Raw genomic sequence first — 23052 nt, 5'->3', positions numbered from 1 at the left:
AGTATAAAATCTCATTATTTGAAATCCAGGACAGAGGACAGGATTTTAAATACAGCCTACCAGGAAAATAACCGTATGTTAACTTTAAAGCCAAACAGGTGGAAGCGTCATGCTTTAGGAAGGATATGCTGTAGCAGGAACAGGCCAGCTCACCGTCATAAAATCCACCGTTATTTTAAAAAATGTATCAGAGTGTCAATGTGAAAATATGAGACCATCTGTACAAAAAATAAGTTAAAGCCTAAATAGAACTTGATCTTGAAACAGGACCCAAACCACACTAGTAAATTCACCAAGGACTGACGAGTAAAGAAATGAAAAGTCCCGGGCAGGATCAAAGCTCAGACCTTTGTTTCATTTAACTGCTGTGGGGTGACTTAAAAAGGGCTGAACATGCAAGAGATCCCTCAAACGTCTCAGAATAAACAGAAACAAGTAGAAAATCAGAATCTCCATTTTAATTTACAATTTCATCTATAACAGAAGAAAAACGGATCTAAAAGGAGTCCGAAATTTATTTTTGCCTTATTGTTGCACAAGCCATAAAATGTTTTTTTAAAAGAATTTCCTTAATGCAAATTTACAAGAATTATGAATAAAACATATTCTGGAAAAACAAAAGATTATAAAATCCTAGCTATTGCTTAACATTTTATGTTCTGTACACATATGTTGTCTTATATTTACAATTAGGTACAATATAAGGTGACTTGCATATTATACATTAATGATGAGTGAAAGGTTTAAGGCTCGCGGTGTCAGATCCTGGTCAGGAAGTCCAGATGAAGGCTGCTGGGGACCTGCAGAGACTCTAAAGCTGTAGAGGAGGGACAGAAAGGAAAGGTCACCTGGAAACGATACTCTGTGTCCAGCATCAGCTGTGAGGAGCCTTTATATTCCTGGAGGAAGGACTGCAACACAGAAAACATTGGCCCATTGTGTTAGGCAGCGCTTTCATCTAAAACACACCTGCAATTAGAAGAGACTCCCACTGAGCTATATTATACACTGGAGTGCTAATCACCGTCTGTTTGAACGAGTCGCTTTGAAGCCACCAGCCGCCATATTGGTACTCCCTATTTCCCCCCAGTAACTAGGGAATATGTGCGCTACAGCATCGGATAACGAGGATTTTCTCATGGTCGGGGGGGGGGCTTAAGACTTTTAAAATGTCAAATGCCATATAGTTTTATGTTATGTTCTAAAACTATCAAGTACTGAGAAAGTCATGTGCTGAAATATTTTGCATTTTAGTCATTTAAATATATCTATTTAACATTTATAAATATATAAATAACAATATACAAAAACATATATTTACATATAAATATATATATATATATATATATATATATATATATATATATATATATATATATATATATATATATATATATATATATTATGAATAACATGTTAAATATTTCAGCACCTAATTTCCTAGTAGTTGATAATGTTAGTACATCCACTGACTGTAGAATTACCTGTGAAACGTTTCACACATCCAGAAAACTGCTTGTTGTTGCAAGCAAATCCTATGGGATTCTGTGAGAGTAGGGAGTAGGAAGATGGCGGCCAGTGACTTCAGTTTTTCGGCAAAATCAGCACTCCAGTGTATTATATAACTCAGTGGAGACTCCGCATATTTAGCTCACCTGAACTTTGCGGACGAATGACGACGCCACACGTTTCTCAAAATCGTCGATGGGCGTGTAGGAATTCAAAATCTTCACAATCTGGCGAATTAAAAGCGAGTTTGGGCTTAGTTGTAAAACAAAAGTCAAAAACCATCGGAAAAAAGTGGGTGGATGAGGTATCAGTGACTGAAGTACCTGAACCGGGTTGAGTTCGGTGCACCTTTCTGTGATTTCTTTAGCGTCTTCGTCGGTGGACTTGTTGACCTGCAGCAGCCAGGCCGCCTGAGCCAGAGGCCTCAGCGTATCGATGGCTCTGGAGCTCTGAAGCTCGTTCTCCTTCAGCCACTCCTCCAGGTAGCTGATGTTGCACCTAAGAGAAGAGTGCAACCTTTAGACCAACGCCATCCTCCTTCGCCCTCATTCAGACGCCGCAGAAACCGACCTGATCTGCATCCCTTTCCTGCAGGAGCACATGTCTTTGCGGAGCATGATGTGGTTCAAGGTGGTGGCGCCAACCAGGAAGAAGAGCTGCTTGACGGCCTGATTGACCAGGCTCTGCTCCATGCCGTGGTGGCTCATGGCAGAGTGGAAGACGGAGAGCTGCTGCAGGATGGAGGAGATGGTGTACGTCTCCGAGTCCTTGTACATGCTGTTGGAGCGCTTCCTGAAGCCCGTCGGCTTCATGCTGGAAATTCCTTGTAGGCTCTCGTGCTCCAACATACCGGGTACTGTTAGAAGAAAAATGCAGCAGCAGCAGCAGCAGCAGCGCGTGTTAATTTCAAGGATCAACGGCAGCCGGAAAAGTAGCGTGTGCTTAAAAGGATGTGTGTGAAAAACACCGATGGCAGGCGCCAGCATCTTCTGCATGACAGAGATGAGCCGGTGGTAGATGTGTATGGCCAGGTCGCTGAGAATCAGTCTGTGCTCGGACAAATCAAAGTTCTGCAGGCAGTTCTTCTTCTGACGTGGGGTGCTCTGTTTCAGGAACTCCTGGTGAGAGGAAGACACAGAGTAAAAAACAAACAAACAAACATACTTTCCACTGTAAGGCGAGGCGCGAGCAGAGACAGGTTAAACTGGACCGGTGAAGGAACTTCTTACTTCCTCCCCGCTGTACTGTTTCAGGCAATTGAGCAGCTGGTATGTGTTGGAGAGCCAGAAGGACAATGTTTCCAGGTTCTTGTGGTGCGCCTGAAACAGAAAAATGTCAGCAATCAACTCTGACCAGAAGCAAAACAAACAAACAAACAAAAACAAAAATGACACTTGGACTTTATGACTGAACACATTCGTTGTGGAGCTCCAATAAGAGGTTAACACACCCTCATCACGGGCATGCGTGCTACATTTGATCTTGGTCCTTTGAAGATGCATCTGAACCACATTTGTTGGGATGAAACCATTATACATCCACTGGGTCAAACAGCATGATGCTGCCACTGCCATGCAAGCACCAGAGTGGGCTCCGCAGGTTTTAACTTAATGTGAAATTTCTCTAATCTACACAGACGCAAAATGACACATACAGTCTTAAATATGCATACATCCTCTCTAATATTTGGCTAAAAGTGCCTCGGCATGTTTCTTCTGGACTACATGTCTTTGAGAACCATCAACCAGCTTCCGACATAACTCTGGCAGATTTGACATCTTTCAGTAGAAATTTAAGAGCTCATTTAAATTGGCTGGTTTCCTGTCATAAGGATAAGCATAGCCTGTAAATTTTGAATTGGGATCAAGTAGGGACTAATCCAGAAGCTTAATGATAGCTGTTTTTTTTCTTTTTGTGGGTTTTGACATCTTTGTCATGTCAGGACACCAAACTGTATCCCAATTTGAGTGATCTGAACCAAACTGTCAATTCCAATGAAAGGTAATTGGTCAAGATGTTAAAGAACAACACAAAGACCACCAAATCCCCAACCTGCTTTAACCAGAATGCCGACATTACTGTAAAACTTGATGCTTGTCGGTCAAGAAAGAAGCACCTCCTTCAAAATTGACAGCTTTAAAGGGGACACGTCATGCCTTTTTTCTTCCTTTCCCACATTAAAATCATTCTCTTGTGGTCCACATAAAGAGTAACTGCAATGCTTTTGTCTGAATTCTCCGTTAATTTACCCCCACGTTCCCCCTTTTTAGCCCTGTTCTGAGGTGTGTCTGAGAGGAACCCATTTTTGGTGATGTCTCTTTAAATCTAAAGGAGGCATTTCACACCATCCCCCTCCAGTTGTTCACAGTTTCCCTACACCTCGGCCATTTTTGTAGGATGCTGAGGGACAATGTGATGAAAAGCCAAACACTCCACTTGTAGCTTTGGCATCCTTCAGCTTGGACGTCAAAATCAATGCAAAAAAATAAAAATGGCGGATTCACGAAATTGGTTAGCTGGAAACCCATGACCTTGTTTAGCGGTTCCGCAGCAAATAATGTGACGTCATTGTTAAAAAAAAAAAAACGTAATAGAAGAGAGAAAACTGAACAGTTTGAAAAATATAACCCATAAAGAATATAAAGATATCTATGCAGCACCTGGACAGACTACATTCAACTTTTCTGCACTCCTAGAGGCTCCAAGTACACAACAAAAACATTTTATGGGCTAAAAAAAAGTGGATTTTGTGTTATGTGGTCCCTTTAAGCAAAAATAAAAATTTGCCCACCCACACGGAAAGACAATTTTTTTTCTTTTTTTTGTTGAAAAAATTTGTCTCGTCTGACAAGACAAAGCTTACGCTCTTTGGCTAAAGCAATATTCTGGCACTCAAGCATGGTGGTGGTAGCATCATACTGTAGGACTGTTTGGCTGTAATTCTTACTGGTGCATTGCGGGGAGTGAAAAGAATAATGAAGCAGGAAGACTAACTCGAAATGTATCAACTTAACCTCAAACCCACTTCTAGGTGATTGAAACAAGGACACTGTAGGATGTTCCAGCTACACAACGATCCCAGTAAACCATTAAAATTGATTTTGGGAAGGAAAAAGTGGCTTTACGTTAAGCTTTTGAAATAACCTTCCCAAAGCTGCAAACTCAATGCCAGTGAAAAGTTAGAGGTCGGGGTTAAAAGCTGGAAACCACACAAATTAGATGAGCTCTTCCAAGTCTGCTAAGAAGAGCTGTCAAACATCCAGCAGCAACGATGTCAGAGGCCTGATATTGGCTGAAAAACATAAGGTCAAAGTGCAGCTTTTTAAGGGACACCAAGCCAAATATTCATGGGGGATACGTGAACAAGTCTGGGCCTGCGTTTATCATTTGAACCCGTGAAGACTGGAGAGAATCCACAATAAATTCAAATACGTGGACCAAACTATTGCTTACATTGTCCGTTGAAGTTGATTGGTGCATGATTACGAAAAAGAACAGCTCAAAAACATAGGAGACATTCATGCCCATGATGAGTGTATAGAAACTTCTCACAGGAACTGAATATTCATCATAATGATGTAGCTAACATTTTTTTAAACGTCCTTTTTACACTTTAAACCATGTCTCAACATTTATAGAAGCTGGCATATAAACTAAGTCCAGTAACAGGGACAGTGACTGAAAATCAGCCTCACCATGATGACTTTTTTCACCCCTTGAATGACGGCATTCATCAGAGACTTTAGTTTGTTATCGTCGTTCAGGTAGTCGGCGTGGCGGACACACATGAAGAGGATGAAGGCTGGCAGAGTGGGGATCACACTGACCACCACACCCTTGGGCTTCAGGTCTGTGAACGAAATGCAGTCACACTTAAAGGAGAAAATGACCGTTCTCGTGTTAAAATGAGAACACAAACAAAAGCTCATCAAACAGGAAGAGTATACCAATAATGATGTTTTGAATGAGCCTCGCTTCATCCTCCCGCTTATACTCCAACATGCCAAGGTATTCTTTAGGAAGGACAGGAGTTTGTTTCGCTGTGCGAGAAACAGGACATGTGGTTGAACGTCGTGAAATTACATTTATTCCGAATTTTCCCACGTGTGGTAGAAAATGCGACTCTACTTTTCTGTGACATTTCGAGGGACTTTATTTGACTCTGGAGTTTCTTAATCCAACGATCTTTCTGGTCAAGCTGCTCCTCCAATTCCTAGATTTGAAAAATGGGATTTATTTCTCTGCTCTTAAACTCCCACACACTCACTCGACCGCAGACGCACCATGTTGTCGGCGGTCAGCTGCGACGTCTCCTCCCTCAGTTTTCTCTTCCCCTCGCCCTCCATCAGCTGCTGCCTCTTCAAGTGTTCGTTCTCCTCCTCCAGCTCCTTTATCCTCCCTCGAAGCTCCTCCCTGGTCTCCTCCAGCTCCTTGGCCCTCTCCTCAAAGTGCCTAAAACGCAGTAAGACAGCTGGAAATGAAAAATGGACCCTTTTGACTGAAGAAAGACTGACAGCGCAATTAAATCGTACCTGCGCTGCGAGCTTTCCTCTGTGATCCTCCTGTGGAGAACGTTGGTGATCTCCTTATTTTTTTCTTTCATTACGTGAAAAAGCAAAAACATAGTATAGACGCAGGGCATTAAATTAAAGTAGAAGTGAAAGGGTAACTTATTTTAATAATTCAATAAAGAAAAACTCATACATCGTCCCGACATTACAGAAAGTGAGTTATTTAAATCATTTATTTCTTTTAATTCTGATAATTATGGCTTACTGTTAAAGAAGATGGCTGTTCAGAATGTTCTATCCAAGTTTGTTTAAGTAAAATTTAGTGGAATGAAAATGAGAGTGGAGAAGATAAATCCAATGCAAAATTTCAGAGTACTGAAAACCTTATCTATAACGTATATCCATTTAATACATGATCGGGGCTCCGTTTGCATAACTGACTGCATCAATGCAGTGCGGCATGGAGGTGATCGGCCTCTGGCTCTGCTGAGGCGTTCAGGAAGCCCAGGTTGCTTTAATGGTGGCCTTCAGCTCATCTGCATTGTTGGGTGCGCTGGGTGTCACCTTCCTCTTAGCTAAACCCCAAATATTCATAAGGGGATCCAGGACAGATGGGTTTTCAACTAATAAAGCACACCTTGGTCATCAACCCAGGCATTGGTACTTTTGCCATTGTGGGTAGGTGGGTAGGTCCTCCTGGAAAAGGAAATCTGCATTTCCATAAAGCCTCTCTGCAGAGAGGAGCATGGATGGGTTTAAAGTTCCCTGATAGACGCCTGCGCTGGCTTTGGACTTCCTTTTCAAATCATCACCAACTGTGAAAAGCTCCTGCTGGACCCAAAGCAACTTAATCTAGTGCTTCTCCGGTCTCCGTCAGACTCTGAGGCCTGTATTCTCAAATAAAAATGTAAAATACGCTTTCATCTGACACAAGAGGAACCAGCCTGTGCGACCCTGCACCGATAAGATCTACAACAGTTTTTCCTTCCACTTAACTTCCCCTGATCCACTTAGAAACAGCGATCGTACAAATTAGGAGAAACTATGCTTGGGATATATCTTTCTGTATGTAATTAACCCTTATGATACATTACCTTTGTTTCATTGTATGAACTGAATTACCTAAATGAGTTTGCTGCCTAAAGATATTCTAATTTTACTGCGATTTGCTTTTACATAGGTTATGAACTGGAAACCGGTGTCGTCGTAACACCACAGAACAACAAGTAAAACTCACCGGCCAACTCGCTGCCCTGCTCCTTGACGACCGCCTCCAGCTCCTGCTTCTGTCTCTGCAGCTCTGAGACCTGCAGCTTCAGCTCCGGCAGGACCTGCTCGTTGCAGTGAAACGCATCAAAGCTCTGCAGCCCCCTCCGACCTCGCGAGGACACGTTGAACCGAAGAACGCTTCAACGTACCGCGTTCTCACTGCTGAGTCTCGACACTTCTCGGCGAATATCCGCGTTGATGTTGCTTTTTTCCTGGAAAAGGTTTTGCAGCTTGCCGTTCTCGTTCTGAAGGTGGTCCACTTTTAGAGTCAGGCCCTCCATCTGAGACTGGTACGTCTCCCTCTGCTCCCTCTGGTGGTTCTCCAGTAACCTACAATCACCGGGACCTCATTCAACAGGTTTGGCGGCACAGACATATTTCACCCAAGCGGAAGGTAGAAATGCAACGGTTCAGGTTAAAATCCAAACCTGGTTGCTTTTTGAAGGCCCTCAAAGACTTCCTGCAAGTCGTCCTCTTCATAAATCTTCTCAGAGCCTTCTGGAGTAAGCCTTGACAGAAACAGTCTGAGATTAAATGCTTTGAGGGAACATAAAAGGGACATAGGAAATATTTAAAAAAAAAAACAAGGTAACACTTTATTTGAAGGGGTGTACATAAGACTGACATTACACTGTCATAAACATGACATAACACCTGTTATTAACATAAATGACTCTTTATGAATGTTTAGGACATTTGTCATTAATTGTTATTTGGTAAATTATGACACTATTAAAGCAAAGTTGACATTGTTTAAAATGTCTTTGTTATGATTAGCCCTTAACTTAACAAAACCCCAAATCAAGCCCTAAATTTAACCTTGTCTCTGTTAATGTCAAGTTGTCATAACAAACATTTTAAACAATGTCAACTTTGCTTTAATAGTGTCATGATTTACCCGAATGACAATTAATGACAACAGTCCTAAACATTCATAAAGAGTCATTATGTTAATAACAGGTGTTATGTCATGTTTATGACAGTGTAATGTCAGTCTTATGTACACCCCTTCAAATAAAGTGTTACCAAAAACAAGATTACCCAAGAATCTTTTCCTCGTCAACAACACCGCCAAGCAGCTGTCTTATGATTTCCTTCGTCTTAGCTGCAACAAAAGATTCAGTCATCCTGAATGCTTCATTTATTTACGAAGGCTAAGGTTAAAATAACAAACCTCTTGTTTGCTCAGACTGTTCCCTCATCTTGCGGTCCAGGTTATCCCTCTGATTCTGCAGGCTGTTCAGATCCCGCCGCAGCTCTGGGATGACCTTCACGTGCTTGGTGAGCTGAATGACCTGTTCCTGCAGATCGGAGTTCACCTGCGCCCCATCTTCAATCCTCCTCTTCAGACTCACCCTGTCCTCTTTTAATCGCTTGATCTCCTCCCTCAGAGTTTCCACTTCTTTCTCGTGGTCCTGTCTCTGGATCTCAATGCTGTTCTCTGCAATCCTGCCGCGACATCAGCTCTATCAGCTTCGACCTTGCGAAATACGTATCTTGCATTTTTAAATGTACTTACTTTCTAAGCCGGGTTTCATTTTCTTTCTCTTCCAAAAGGCTCCTTTTTACTTGATCAAAGCTTTCTGTAAGAGGTAAAAACAAGTCACACACACGTCGCTAATGCTTACATACAGCGTAGACTACAGACGGGAGAGGGGTTTAAAGTTTTAAATGCTATTCAAATGTTTTATTTCTGGAAAAAATACCACTTTATATATTGCAATATTTCATAGAAAGTCCCCAAGTACAAAAACTGGGAAAATGTAATATTTTTAAGCCAGAGAAGCCCAAAAAAAGTATGAAACAGAACACTACAAATCGCTTTTTTATAGTTTTTTTTTATATAGTTGGCTGTAATACAGTATACATGTAATTTCAACACTATTCTGACAAAGGACCCTCAGCTCTGTAAAACAAAGGGACAGCCATGTAAGGATAATGATGAATCACTTGCATCACTATGCAAAGCATGGCTGCAATTTGCAAATGTAGAATTGATTGCCCAATCAGTTGTGTAGCACGTCCGTTTCACGTATTACTGATGGAGTTTGTCAGGATAGATCTGAAAAAGGAAGGCGTGACCACACCTACTTTCCCCAAAGATCATAACACAAAGGAAAAGTAAAAGAACCAGAAAATTATTCTGTCTATTGTAAACTCCAAGCTCAATGCAGCTGGATAGGAGCAGTCGTAAAAGTGAAGATACATTTCCTTTTAAAGAAACGATCAAATAAAACACAGTATGCATGACTGAAAAGATGAGGTGAATTTCTGCTTTCGTTTTCTGATTTCATAAAAGTCTCCTGTTCACATATACTGGTTCTAAACTCTCTGGGTGAATGACTAAATGTAGTATAAAGCGCTTTGGGGTCCTCAGGGCTTGATAAAGCGCTATACTAGTCCAGACCATTTATCATTAGCTCTTTAGCAAACTCACGTGCAGCAACTATTTCATGAGATTGTTTTACAGCGACTCGGTTTCCCATTATTAAACCTGATGAGTAACAGCAACTCTTGGAAGATCCTTAACTGCGTTCCTGTCAGTAAATGCAGACCTCGACAGTTTGCTGTATCTCACATAAAACTGGATAAACGAAGGCACTTGACTGCATTTTTATTTTCAAAATAGTTTCTGAAGTGATCCGCTATCATCTGGCAGTCCTTCTGCCTATATTTATCTGTTTTTAATATATTTCAAGAAAATTCAGATGTCCTTGTTTTTACCTTTGGCCTCTTTGATGGAAGCGTCAAGCTTTTTCTCCAAGTTCTGCCTTTCAAGGTTCAGAGCTTCTACCTGCTTTTGAAGCTGATTAATGGTCTAGAGTAAAAATGAAAGATTTTCATTCAGAGAGCACACACAAGAATCAAACCATGCACTCAACACAAACATCAGCATCAAAGTTCAGGTATTTTTTTCTGGGACTAACCAGGTTGGCTTCTTCTCTTGTTTTCTTTTCTCTTGCCTCCAGAGACGCCTTCAGGTTGGTTAGTTTTTCTAGCTGCGCCTCCTGACTGTGAAGTTTCTCCACTGTTTGGCAATGAGTGCTGGCCAAGCTTGTCAGTCTTTCCATCAACCCTCGAGTCTCTTTGCTCTGTCCAGAAAACAGGGACTCAGCTGCAGTTAAACCGGAAACAATTCATACCCATGGCAGATTTAGTTCTAATAGTTACTGATAGATAACGAGGAAGGCATCGGTCAAAATATAATACAACAATTTTTATCTTATGAAAAATGATCTGAAACTGATGACCAGCTTTTGCATGTTTGGTATTTTGATGATTTATCTTTGGTGAGGACGTCTTTGAGGATGAAGGCCTCCTTGCCATCACTTCTTTAGCCCACTCCACAGATTCTCTATCAGATTCCAGTCGGGACTCGGTCTGCATCCAAATACGTCTTCTGGGTAAGGACTCTTTAGCCAAAGCAGCCTACGCCATGATAAGTGGTGTCTGAATAGTGCAGTCAGTAAGGAAGGAGGTAGGAAAAGGAGCCTGTATGCTTCCTATCAGCTAGTTCCTTTAGCATAGTAACCTCGCGATGTACCTTACCGGCGCTAAGGAGCTATAAGGAATCCCACAATCCTTTGCATGACAGGACGTCTCATATTACAAGACTTGTTGGTCATCCATGTGGATGAGAAGCCTTTGACCATCTCTGCCTTTATTGTCTACAGCAAATAAGATCCGATACATAGTGTAACGGTAAAGTTTTAAATTAAAGAAAGCAATAGAATCGCTAGCTGTGATGAAATATAATGTATATATACATATGTACACCTTAAAAATAAAAGTTTAATGATTTGTTTATGTTGTACACATTGTTTATTTTGCATATAACATGTATACACCATTTTCTGTTAAAAAACAACAACACCTGTTCGTAAAATATAGACCAAATAAATAAAACTAAATCATCGGCAGTATCTCAACTCTGTTTAAGAAGACAATAGCAAGCAGTTGGACCGGTCACTGTTAGAACTAGAAAGTCTGTATAAGTTTACGCACCTTCATATGTTTTGGTTTATGTAATGGAGAGCGTCAGCCGTTCGCTACGTTTGTCTAACTTGCGTGTTTTGTAGTTTATTTTCAGAAGGCTGTAGGCCCGGATTTGACTAGCATCATCACCGCTCTGTTGCGTAATGATGTATCCGAAGTCCGAAGCTCCTTTCATTTCCACGATAGAGTTCTTACTGTTGACCTCATGAAAGGTCAAGTAACAGGAGCTGGAAGCTATAATTAGATGTTTTCAGATGGAGTCTCTGTCTGGCCCACTCCAACATGTTCATATTATCTCCAGAATGTAAAGACATGTTAGTAAAATGATTGCTTTCAACCCAAATCCGTGAGGAGAATTTTGATCTTAACAGTATACACTGTAGGGATAAAATTCCAAAGCTGAAATGATTTAGGAAGCCTTCTTACCTGCTCCTCAGTCTTCTTCTTGAGCTTCTGCACCCTGAAGGAGAGCTGGACATTGAGCACCAGGCGGCGCATGGTTTGAAAGCGTCGTCTGGCCAGCCACGCTTTGGCGTATTTCTGCAGAACCACAACTTTGTGCTCCTCCATCATCTGCCGGTTTAGATAAAGCTGTCAGTAATACAGAATAATACGTTTCACACATCCGAATGTCAGAGCGCCTCAGTTGCAGACCTTCTTGTAGCGTTTCCTGGCCATCCAGCCTCTGGTGAAGGCCTGGATGGTGGTGGAGGCCAGACGGACTGCCTTGTAGATCTGTCTCATGCGGTAGCCTCTCCAGTGCCTCTGGATCACCACGACAGCCCAGCCCCGCTTTAGTGCTTCAGCAGTCACCGTTTTACTGAAAATTTAGCAAACATTCACTTAGTCTCACAACAGGGTGTTCGACTAAACTCTGCGTACTGGAACTGAGCAGCCCTTACCGGACCGTCCTCTTTCCTCGGACGTACTGCTGGAGGATGATGGCGGCCTCCCTTATCCTCAGGTACTTCCTCCTGCGGCTCCATCCACGGACGTGCTTCTGAATGGTCACGCATGCTCCTCGCAGTCGATCCAGACGCAGCTTCTCCAGGTAAGCTACCTGTCCGGCTCGGAAGAAGATCTTCGTACGGCCAAACTTGTACTGGTTGGGGTCCTGGAGATGAAGACGCAAGGCCACTGTAATTTAATCTCAGTATAGATGCAGCTGTTCTCTGAAGGCCTCAGAGGTTTGTTAGAGAACCTTAGTGAACAATCAACATCAAAAAGACAGAGGAACACAGTAAAATGAAAATATATTATTAAAAGTCAGCTGTAAGAACTCCCGTTGGCCAAAAACCATGTAGGTGTCAAACTCCAGTCGTGAAGGGCCAATGTCCTGCAACTTCTAGATGTTTCTCTGCTTCAACACACCTGAATCAAATAGTTAGATCTTCAGCGGGACTCTAAGGAACACGACCAAACACCAGGGAGGTCATTTAGCCATTTTATTCAGATATGTTGGACCAGGCACACATCGAAAAGTTACAGGACGCCAGCCCTCAAGGACTAGAGTATGAGAGCCCCGGTGGGGGACACAATAAACATCTGAAAGATGGCGCTCTGGTCAAATAGGACAAAAAGAAAAAGTTTTTAATGTCTTCATTTCAATAGGGATTGTAGACCCTATTAGGGTCTCCAGTCACAGCACTTTTAAAATGTTACTGTTCCTCGGGTCTGGACAGAAAAGAGGAAGAAAGATTTTTAGCTTTTCTGCTCCAACTTCATGGAACAGTTTGCAGTCACACCTCAAGCTCAAAACTCTAGTTTCTCTGAATGTATTTAAGACAATAATAGATCCCATTGTATCCAACTAACAAATGTGCAATTATTTTAGTGTAAATAGCTTTATTTATTTATTTTTGTAAATATTATAGTTAGGTCTATGTCTAATGTGACTATGTGTTGTAACATTTGTTTTCATTAATATTTCAACTGTATGCTGTCACTCCATATTTAGATCTCAATGCAACATACCTGGTAGAATAAAGGTTATTATTATTACTATGCTTATCATCATGTTTGGGCAAACAGTAACACCACACACCCCAAACACAGCATCCCTGCTGTGAAACACGGTGGTGGCAGTATCATCCTGTGGGTGTGCTTTTTCTGCAGGGACATGGAAGCTGCAGATAGATGGAGCTAAATTCAGCAGATGTGTGGAAAAGGTGATGCTAGCAGAAGCAGCTGCAGTTTAACTCGGAGCATGTAGTTTTGGTCTACAGATAAGGCTCTACAGACCACCTAGTGGTGAAATTAAGCTTATTGCTCCTTTAAATATTAAAAATCATGTATAATTTTCCTTTCATTTTAATACATAAATCTAATTGAAAATGCACAATCTTGTTAAATGTTATTATGTACAGCTCATGTTTAAAGCATATCATTCCGTATTACCAGCAAATACTCTAAATCTTTTTTCGCAGAGATAAGTGACGCAGTTTGGGAGCTTCATAGGTCCAAAGGTAAGAACCACCAGGAGACGTTTTTCCGTGATGTTAAATAGTGGAACGGTTTGGGGCCTGAACTAAAGCAATGTCAATTTACTTGTTATTTCAAGTCACTTTATAAACTTTATTTTGTGACAGTATAGACATAATTAAGGTTATCAGCATTAGTGTTGCGTGAGCATTCAGATTGCTGCTACGCCTGTGGTATCTTCCTCACCATTGATTGTATCTGAAACATAATGTTGTGTGGTATCCTTTTTACCATTTTCTTCATTTGTAAATCATTGTTACATGTAGTAAATATTATAATCAGTATAAAAGCATGTATGAATATGTATGTGTGGTTTTACATGTGTGTGTATAATACTAAATATTGATGGAGCTTTATTTAGTGGAGGAATAAGGAAGCAGCTTTTTGTTGACTTGTGATTGTGTTATGTTTGGGGTGGGTTTTACGTCTTCCCACTCCTTTCAGAGCATCTGCATACATTATGCTGTGTGGACAGATTTATGTTCATGTTTTATTTATTTTTTTCAACTTAATAGTGCAGCAATGTTTTACTGCATTACCTTTTGTTGTTTAGTTCTTGGCGTACGACGAGCTATACATTGCTTTTTCATCGTCTATTAATAAAATCTGACGTTTGCAGTTGGAAGGTGACAAAATGTGAAAAAGTCTTAGGGGTTATAGACAGTTTTGATAGATGTGGTACATCCAGCCTTATACTGAGAGTTTCAGCCCAACCTGAATCAACCTCTGCAGGACGTCTTTGCACGTTTGTTTCTTGTCACTGAGGTCCGACTCCACGTGTGACATCAGGATGCTGTACCGGCTGTAAAACTCAATGTATGTCCATCTGAAAGCAGAAAAAAATATATATCTTATCAGACCCTGCAGTGAAAGCACTGACAGACAGAAATGTGGTGTACATTACACAAATAAGAGTCACCGGGATGGGTAGCTCTGTGCACTGATCCGAATAGTTTCGAGTACTCCGCAGGCCCGCAGCTGTTGCACCACTCTCCCTGAGTCATATCTGAAAGAAACCATGAAAAGAAAACAAAAAAAACAAAAAAACAGGTTAACCCTGTGGAAAGTCTTTGATGAGTAGAGAGCTAAATATACCAAACCCAATGTGACGACGACATACTCAAACGGGAGCTTCTCATCATTGGGCTTAATGCAGCGCACGTAGTGAGGGGTGGTGGCGTTCAGCGTCTCCATCAGTAAAGACAGCGAGCTGCGGAACTGCGTCCAGCCACAACGTTGAGGGAAAAGCACGAGGAATACTGACTTTGGTTCATTGTAGAGCAGGAAAAAGAGAGCAAGCAGCGTGTATATTTAACTCACCTTATCTCCCACGGAGGTCCTGAGCTGCTTATTGGCTGGTTTCACTGAAGGCCGGGCCGCTTTAACTTTGACGCCCTTACTGTTTGCTGTGCTCTGCTCCACATCTTGGAAAAAAAAGTTGGCCAGAAAAGAAAACTGATAACAGGAGCAAACAGAGGAAATGTGTTAAATTGGGGCTGAAATCTGCCCTGCATGGCCTGTATAAGGCTGACATGCTATGTCATGAATAATACAAACGAAACTGAATTTAGTTAGAAATTAGATCACCTTACTGGCTCTCATGGTGTCCACCAGTTCTTCATAAAGAGCGTCTCTGTTCTTCTCAAGAAAACCTCTGCACTGATATTCCACCTGCCCAGGAAACACCCAAAGTTTAAAGTAAGAGGAACAAAGAAGCTTCGTCGCTGTGAACCTCAGAAAAGCGGCAAAAGTATGGAAACTACTATTGACTGAATTCTTTGGGATTATTTATTTATTTTTTTTAGTTATTTGTTTGTTTTAAAACGCACAGTAACATCCTCTTTGGCTTCTAAAGGTATGTAACTGCATGTAAAGAAGATGGAGATGGTTTAAAAGCCTGCAGCGGTTACCCTTGCTCCTGGAAGGGTCACCGTTTGTTTGTTTGACCCCATCCGCATCTACGCAGGTCTTGTTTTTGTGTTTTTACCAGACACCAGATTAAAACTTTGATGCCATATGGAAGATTACTGGCATATTTTTTTTATTGAGGAGAAGCAACATGAACCTACTGCTGAGGAAACAATCAGGCCAACTGAGACCAGAAAAATATAAGACCAAATGGCAGGAACTTTCCTGGTGCAGTGCTTTACCTTACTGTGATACAGCTTCAATAACAAAACCCAAGTAGAATCCCGACTGCCACATTAATAAGGATAACATGTCACGCAAACGATATTTACTTGAAGAGAGACATTGTGTGGACACTGGGTCACTGTACTCCACCTTGTCTGCAAAGTGTTGAATCACAAATGCCTCATTGGATAACCTGGGCTTCTCAAACAAAGGATTGGCTTCAAGGTAGTTGCTCAGCTTCTGTAGCCAGCTCTGATCAGTCCCTTGAGGAAACTGCAAAAGGGTAAGATATTTATATGTTAGGAAACATGGCGGACAGCTTAAGGAAACACCTTAAAAGTCTAAAGCTCTTACTAAACATTCTTCATCGAGTAAGTCGAGGACCCCCATCTTAGCTTCGATCAGGTCGATGACAGGCTGGTTATCGTAGAAGTCTATGAGCGTCCATGGGATGTCTTCCTTCATGTACTCCTCTTGCTCCAGCTTGAACACATGCTGAGAAGGAAAACACGGAGCAGCGGCCGATAAAGCTGATAAATCTAGGTGTTGGGGCAGCAACTGTACTGCAAAAACAGAATTAAAAATAAGTAAAATTTCCTTTAAATGAGTGTATTTGTCCTTGATTTGAGCAGGTAAATAAGATGATTTGCCAATGGAATAAGATTTTTCCACTTAAAATAGGAACAATTCATCTCCATGATCTTATTTCAAGTGCAGGATGTCTAATTATCTTATTCTAGGGGCAAAGATACTCATTCCATTGGCAAATAATCTTATTTACTGGCTCAAATCATGGACGAATAGACTAACTTTAAGAAGATTTTACTTGTTTTAGATCCATTTTTGCAGTGTATAGAAATACGCTTCATACCAAGTTAAACTGCTGCTGGAGCTTTTCATTTGCATAGTTGATGCAAAACTGTTCAAAGCTGTTGATGTCAAATGTTTCAAATCTGAGGACAAAAAAAAATGTAACTAAGTGAGGAAGGAAAAAAAAGAGGAGAAAGCACAAAGAGATCAAAGGGGGGGGGGGGGGGGGTTATTTGCAGTACCCGTAAATGTCCAGAACGCCGATGAAAGCGTGCTGTTTTCCTGGAACCTGCAGCGCCGTGTTGATCCTGGTGATGATGCAGTCAAACAGGTGGGCGTAGATCTGCTTAGCCAGCGCGTCTCTGGCGGCCACCGCTCGCTCTTTGGGCACGGGCTTCACAAACGTCTCCGCCGCCAGGACGATCCGTCGATTGCACAGCCATCGCACGAGCTCCGCCGCTCCCACAGACAGCAGGTCACAGAACGTCGCCAGGTGTGGGTCGCTCGGCTGCAAGACAAAAGCTTTTCATTTCACCTGGAAGACCTAAAATTAACTCTTTAAAAAAAAAAAAAACACTTACAGGAACCGACGACCTGTCGTCCCCGGAGATCTTGATCTCCACGTTCCCCAAATGCAAAATCGCAGCTAGTACTTTAAATACATCCGACTGAAAGTCCTCCTTCAAACCTTCATGTCAGAGAACAAAAAAAACACCTTAAAGCAAACATGGTAATTTTGAGAAAAATGAAGCTGGAAGCTAAATAGTAGGCGTTTACCCAGGAGGGAGAAGGTCCGCCGAGTCTCTTCCATGTCCTTTTTGTCGTCTACACCTTCAATAGTGACATCACCCCCCATGCTGGTGTACCTGAACTCATCTGCACTCACTGCAAACGGATCAGCACAATACAGAAACGTGATGCAGAAGTCAAAGACAACAAAGTCAATTAAACAGCAGCTCAACCCTATTTTTTTCTCAATAAAAACTGCACAGAAAATCATCTTAAGTGCGCTAAAGGTGTTTTCTTTAAGCGTTGTGGTCCTTTAACCACGCAGGTCACACCACGGGTTGCATTACCCCTCTATTGCTGTTATAAGGTTAAAGGCCAGCAGTAAAAACAAAGTCAGCTGTGCGCCGTACCTTCAGAAACAAGCAGTCGCTACAAACACTCACACAGTCTCAGCGTCTTGAACTCTGCCGAGTCAGCACACGAGCACATCTGGTAAAATATGTGGTAATTACGTTCATTCTCCGCCTACGAAACAAACCAGACAGAGCAACCGGGGGGAATAAAGAGGTGAATAAATAAAATGTGTAAAAATAAATGTTGAATTTGGTTTAAAAACAAATAAAACAAAAAAACCACACTTGACCTTTGTCACATTTGATCACGTTACAACCACAAGCTTCACAGTGTGTGTATTTTATTGGAATCTTATGACAGAACAACACAGAGTAACACTGAGGTTTGATCTAACACAGACAGTATAAATCGCGCTGTTCTGTGTGGGTTCGTTGGAGAACATTAGTGATCATGAAGACCAAAAGATCCAGCAGACTATCAGGGAGAAAGCTGTGGAGAACTTTAAAGCAGTTTTAAAAAGGTCAGGCCTTTTTTAAAACGAGAGGATTCAACAGAAAAGCAGCCAACAGAGCCAGGATAACTCTGGAGGAGCTTCAGAGTTGCATGGCTCAGGTGGAAGAAAGACATTGCTGAAGGGAAACAATTAGAAATCTTGTTGCCAGTCTGGCACAAGGCCTGCAGGAGACACAGGAAACAAGACGGCGTTGTGGTGAAATGAGGCCCAAACTGAAAACCTCTGGCCAACTGAACAACGCTATGTGGAGGAAAAAGTAGCACGTTTTCCTGAGGATGCAAAATCTGACTGAGATTGAGAAAATTTTCAAAAATAACCCGGAAAAGATTCCATCTCAACACATGTTGGTCGAGGCAAACCCCAAAAGACGTTGAGCTGCACTTGCAGAGAAATGTGGTCAAGAGTGTTGATTCAGGGTTGAAGACTGGCTATCTTTTCTCTTCCACTTAGTAAAAATGTATTACTTCATGTTGTTCTGTCACATAAATCTTCTATAAAGTGCATCAAAATCTGTGGGTGCAGCATGAACATATGTGAAAAGGTTCGGGGGTATGGAAACTTTTGCAAGGTACTGTAAATATAGAGAATCTCTTTTTGACGCTACCTGAAAAACCACTCTGGATTTCTCTAAGAGGTACGTCCTCATGTTGGCGCCGATGATCCGATACTTCCTGTCAAAGCTGATCTCTGTGTATTTTCCAAACCGGCTGCTGTTGTCGTTTCGGGTGGTTTTTGCATTTCCTATTGCCTGGGGGGGAAAAAAAGAAAGCAAAACAACTTTTCTCTCCTTTTTTCTGTTGTTACTACAGCGATGCGTTAATAAAAAAAAACATCCAGTAAAACTCTACCTCTGTGATAGGATTGGAAGCCAGCACTTTGTCCTCAACTCGAGTCTTACTTCCAGATTTGCTCACCACAGCAAAGTACCTCATGGCATAACGAGCCGATACCGTTTTGCCAGCTCCAGACTCCCCGCTCACGATGATAGACTGGTTTTTATGATTCCTGTTAGCGGAAAAAAGCGATTATAAGCGGCTATAATCAGACCGTTATATTAAAGATACTGCCCTACGGTATATTTTTGGCTAGCAAAGGTATAATGATAATAGAAACACAGGAGTAATGAAGTATGGATTTCACAAATCGCTACATTTTTTAAGTAAAAAAACAAAAGAAAAAAAAATCTAATATAGCTTTCTGTGTATTTGGGACAATGACATCGCAGGAGGCAAGAGAATCAAGCTGGCCACTGGTATTAAGAAATATGACGGACGAGCGACATTTTGAAGATTTCTAGACATATTCTGAAACATCTGAGCTCCGTTTGAGTTTAAAGGATTCAGCTGCCATAAGTGAGCCGGAGTTTAACCCTGATAGGCCTCAGGCCATGATAAATACCGACACTGATCACCGTCTAACCTTTAACAGGAACAGATCTGTTTACACGCACGTTCAAATATCATAAAGCGGCTTGGTTTCCGTGCCTGTATAGCTCTCGTAGAATGAGCAAACGTTGTGCTCTGCGTGTATAAATCTTTAAAAACAATGTGATTTAGCAGTGAAGTGGCACTGCGTGCATCCTGAAGCAATAAATAAAGAAGACAAAGCAACAGGAAAAAGTACAAAACTCAGAAGAACTCTAATCGGCTTCCTTATGTGACGCTACCAGTGGCTAATGAACATAGAAACCTGATTTCAGGAGGTTGTATCTCATCCAGAATAATAAAACTAATTAGCAAAGCACAAAAACTGATATATGATATTTTGTTACCTGGCCATCTGTTTATATGCCTCCTCTGCCACAGCGAATATATGAGGGTCCATGTCTCCCATGTTCTGGCCCGAGTAGGCATGAATGATTGCGTCGCCATAGATAGGGAGCTGTTTATAAGGATTTACAGCGACCAGAATGATGCCTGAAAAAAAGAGGAACCAGTAGATCCTGAGCCAAAAGCACAACCTGGCAGCTGCATCAGCATTAAGCATGTCCAGTGCTTCGCAAGAGAGACAATACCCGACACTTTTCCACATTTTCTTCTTTTACTAGCACAGACACGCATATATTTTATTGGGGTTTATGCAAAAGACCAACATTAGCCCCTGATTGTGACGTAGAACTCAAAATGTAAATGTTTTTCAAAATGTGTTTGCAATTAAAAAACTAAAAAAAAGAGAGTTTGTGGAACGAACTTTTACTGCAATATTTTGCCCGTTCTTTTTTCCGAAATAGCTAAAACTGAGTCCGATTGGTTGGAGAGCCTCGTTGCGCATCAGATTTCACATGAAAAAAGCTTGAATCTAATCCATTCTCAGTCTTTTGCAGCCTCCAACAGGTTTTTCCTACAGGATTTCTACATGTAGCTTCTCCACATCCACTCTAACCAGCTTCCCTATCCCTTGGGTAAAAATAACAAACAAACAGAAACAAAAGAACATCCTGCATAATGCATTGTACATGGTGCGTTTAAGGTAATGTGCAGGGTTACTTTTTCTTCACGCATAGCATGTTGTATAACGTAGGAAAACACTAACACCAAAGCAAAAAGTTTAGTTTTTCCATCATCTGACCATAACACCCTGGATATGGCTTATGTCAAACCCAAAAGGGAATAGTTTTGGCTTTCATTCGACAGTTCAACGAGCCTCATCCATGAAGCACGCAACTAGAAGCTGCCCAGTCGACAGATACTCCCAACTGAGCTGTGGATCTCTGCAGCTTCTCCACCGTTACCATAAACCTTTTGGCCGGATCTCTGCATGAACCTCTCCATGCTCAGCGTCTCACTTTAAAACTGCGTCAGACTTCTAGCCGACCTGTCTGCCGTGTTCCTCTGTCTTCAGGAGGCCGTTTCTTCACTGATGTTCTCTAATGAACCTCTCAGGCCGTCACAGAACATCTGCATTTATTAAATCCCACATAGGTGGACTCTATTTAATGACTTCTGAAGCCAATTGGCCGTAACAGGTTTTTTTTTTTTTTAGGGGTATCGGAGTATTCAGGGTGAATACAAACACCTGCTACCCCTTTTAGACTTTTGGTTGTGTCGTTTTCCCCTTTCACATCACAGTTACGTAAAACTTTACGTGGTCTATCAAATGAAATCCCAAATAAACAGAGTAAACCGTTTCGCAACACACTAAGGTTCCCAAAGAAATGGCTTCTGGTGTCCATACCACAGTAAGTATAGATGATTCTGGACTCGACAAATCGCACTTTGAGGTTGTGCAGGACCGCCGGCTCGTGCAGGTAGCTGAGAGCTGTGAGGTCGTTCTCCCCCACCAAGATGTCCGGGTTTCTGAGAGGGGGCAGTTTTGTTTTGGAAGGGTCGACTGGGTGGAGGTGCTTCTGTGGAGAGATGGATCACATCAGAGAGTTAGGCCAGCTGCTGACAAAACATCTGGGGGCTCATTAGAGATGCATCAAAAAGTGTTTTTGTCTGTAAGATTCTGCCTCACAGTTCCGTCTTCAAGAAGTAATTCAAGAACACCGTCGCCTGAGCGGAAGTCCTTTGTGATCTCAGCTGATTTCCAGACATGTTGATCATCCGGTATCCAGACTCTGTTGTACTGGGAGAGATGATTCAGAGTGAAAGAAAAAAAAATAATGATGTAATCTGTCAGAGCTTTGGCTCTTACTGACGAATGTCCCATGGGTGTCCTAAGCTCGACACCCTGTAACTTGAACTGTACATAGATGTTCATATTTGCTGAAAGATCCACTCTGCATCACATCCCAGCAACATGCCAAGACACTGGGAAAGTTCCCATATGTCTGTCCAAACGTCAGGCACAAGCATATGTTAACAGTATGATAAGAAACAAAAAGAACCTCACTCTTACCTTGGTGTATAGCTCAGATAAAGCCATGTTTGTCTCTCTCTTGTGCCAGGTTTTTTTTTTTTCCCCCAGCACCTGTTACTTCCCTGTACTTTCTAAGCTACAACAAAGTCACTCAGCACTTGTTTCTAACTATAAAAACAATCACCTAAACAAGTTTCCCTGTGTAGCGTCAAGCTTCCGGGCGAGGTTTTCACAATAAAAGTCCCACTGGAGGGCTGCAGAAAGTAAGACTCTTTGGTAACAGCCTTACAGACAATAAAAAATGTATTTTCAAATTTGGTCCAAACAGCCCTCTATACCTAAATATGCTGATGAAATTGAATCCACGTCAGGAGCGGATGAGCCTCAAAGTTCAATTTGTTATTTTTAAAGTGTGGCACATTTTTTAGTGCCAGTCTATATTTACAACAACAGTTGAATAAAAGTACCAAAATTCCTGACCTTGTGGGTTTTGGGCACCACCCAAAGATAACCAACGATCACCCTTCTGGTGACCCCTTACTAAATATTCCTCAGAGGCCTCTGTGTCTAAAGCAATGCAAACAATTTACATGAATAAAATATCAAAATAACACACGACAGTTAAATCAAACCATCGATCAGCCTATATGCCCCACTTTCATGTGTGGTTGCAGGTCATCTGTCTGGAGAGAATTACCACCAGAAGAAAAATAAATACTGCTGTAAGATCTAGTTTGATGTCTGTGGATGTATTACATTTTTACGGTGACGTCTGAGTGAGATCTTATCATGGATGAGCTTGGAGATGAAAGAAGCAAACAGATCAGTGGCAAATTAAAGGCTTCGTTGACTCTGGAGCTTTATTTTGAAACGTCCAGGGGAGTCTCGCCTCTTCCTCGCCGGCTTGTCACTCACCTGCTCGGGACCTTGACTGTCTCCGCCCCC

The 23052-nt window shown here is 41.7% G+C and overlaps 1 protein-coding gene across 1 annotated transcript; it reads right to left on the bottom strand.

The window, feature by feature from the left end:
• Positions 1-497: 497 nt before the first annotated feature.
• On the bottom strand, positions 498-22296 carry myo5c (myosin VC). The gene is made up of 40 exons (XM_036148587.1): positions 22147-22296; positions 21763-21873; positions 21481-21652; positions 20078-20222; positions 19155-19311; positions 18911-19054; positions 17882-17963; positions 17487-17594; positions 17291-17397; positions 16952-17217; positions 16771-16852; positions 16254-16394; positions 16050-16172; positions 15354-15437; positions 15087-15221; positions 14887-14984; positions 14686-14772; positions 14481-14592; positions 12188-12399; positions 11940-12105; positions 11712-11858; positions 10217-10381; positions 10014-10107; positions 8809-8872; positions 8464-8738; positions 8331-8394; positions 7718-7798; positions 7439-7619; positions 7258-7351; positions 6042-6105; positions 5793-5961; positions 5638-5722; positions 5457-5549; positions 5205-5359; positions 2739-2828; positions 2477-2627; positions 2080-2365; positions 1833-2007; positions 1656-1736; positions 498-911 (listed from the first exon to the last, which is right to left on the bottom strand). Exons 1-40 carry the CDS (start codon positions 22171-22173, stop codon positions 759-761), a joined length of 5226 nt encoding a protein of 1741 aa, XP_036004480.1. The 5' UTR covers positions 22174-22296; the 3' UTR covers positions 498-758.
• Positions 22297-23052: the final 756 nt, after the last annotated feature.

Source organism: Fundulus heteroclitus, chromosome 2 (genome assembly GCF_011125445.2).
Source record: "Fundulus heteroclitus isolate FHET01 chromosome 2, MU-UCD_Fhet_4.1, whole genome shotgun sequence".
NCBI lineage: Eukaryota > Metazoa > Chordata > Actinopteri > Cyprinodontiformes > Fundulidae > Fundulus > Fundulus heteroclitus.
Note: the sequence above shows the minus strand (reverse complement) of the source record. Positions and strands in the feature narration are given on the sequence as shown.

What these genes read in the sequence shown, in the direction of transcription:
- myo5c (XM_036148587.1), bottom strand. Translation starts at nt 22,173, where the DNA reads ATGGCTTTATCTGAGCTATACACCAAG. An exon ending in GATGAGAAGCTCCCGTTTGA is followed by an intron (nt 14,773 to 14,886) that starts GTATGTCGTCGT and finishes GGTTTCTTTCAG; the next exon opens with ATATGACTCAGGGAGAGTGG. An exon ending in GCACAGAGCTACCCATCCCG is followed by an intron (nt 14,593 to 14,685) that starts GTGACTCTTATT and finishes TTCTGCTTTCAG; the next exon opens with ATGGACATACATTGAGTTTT.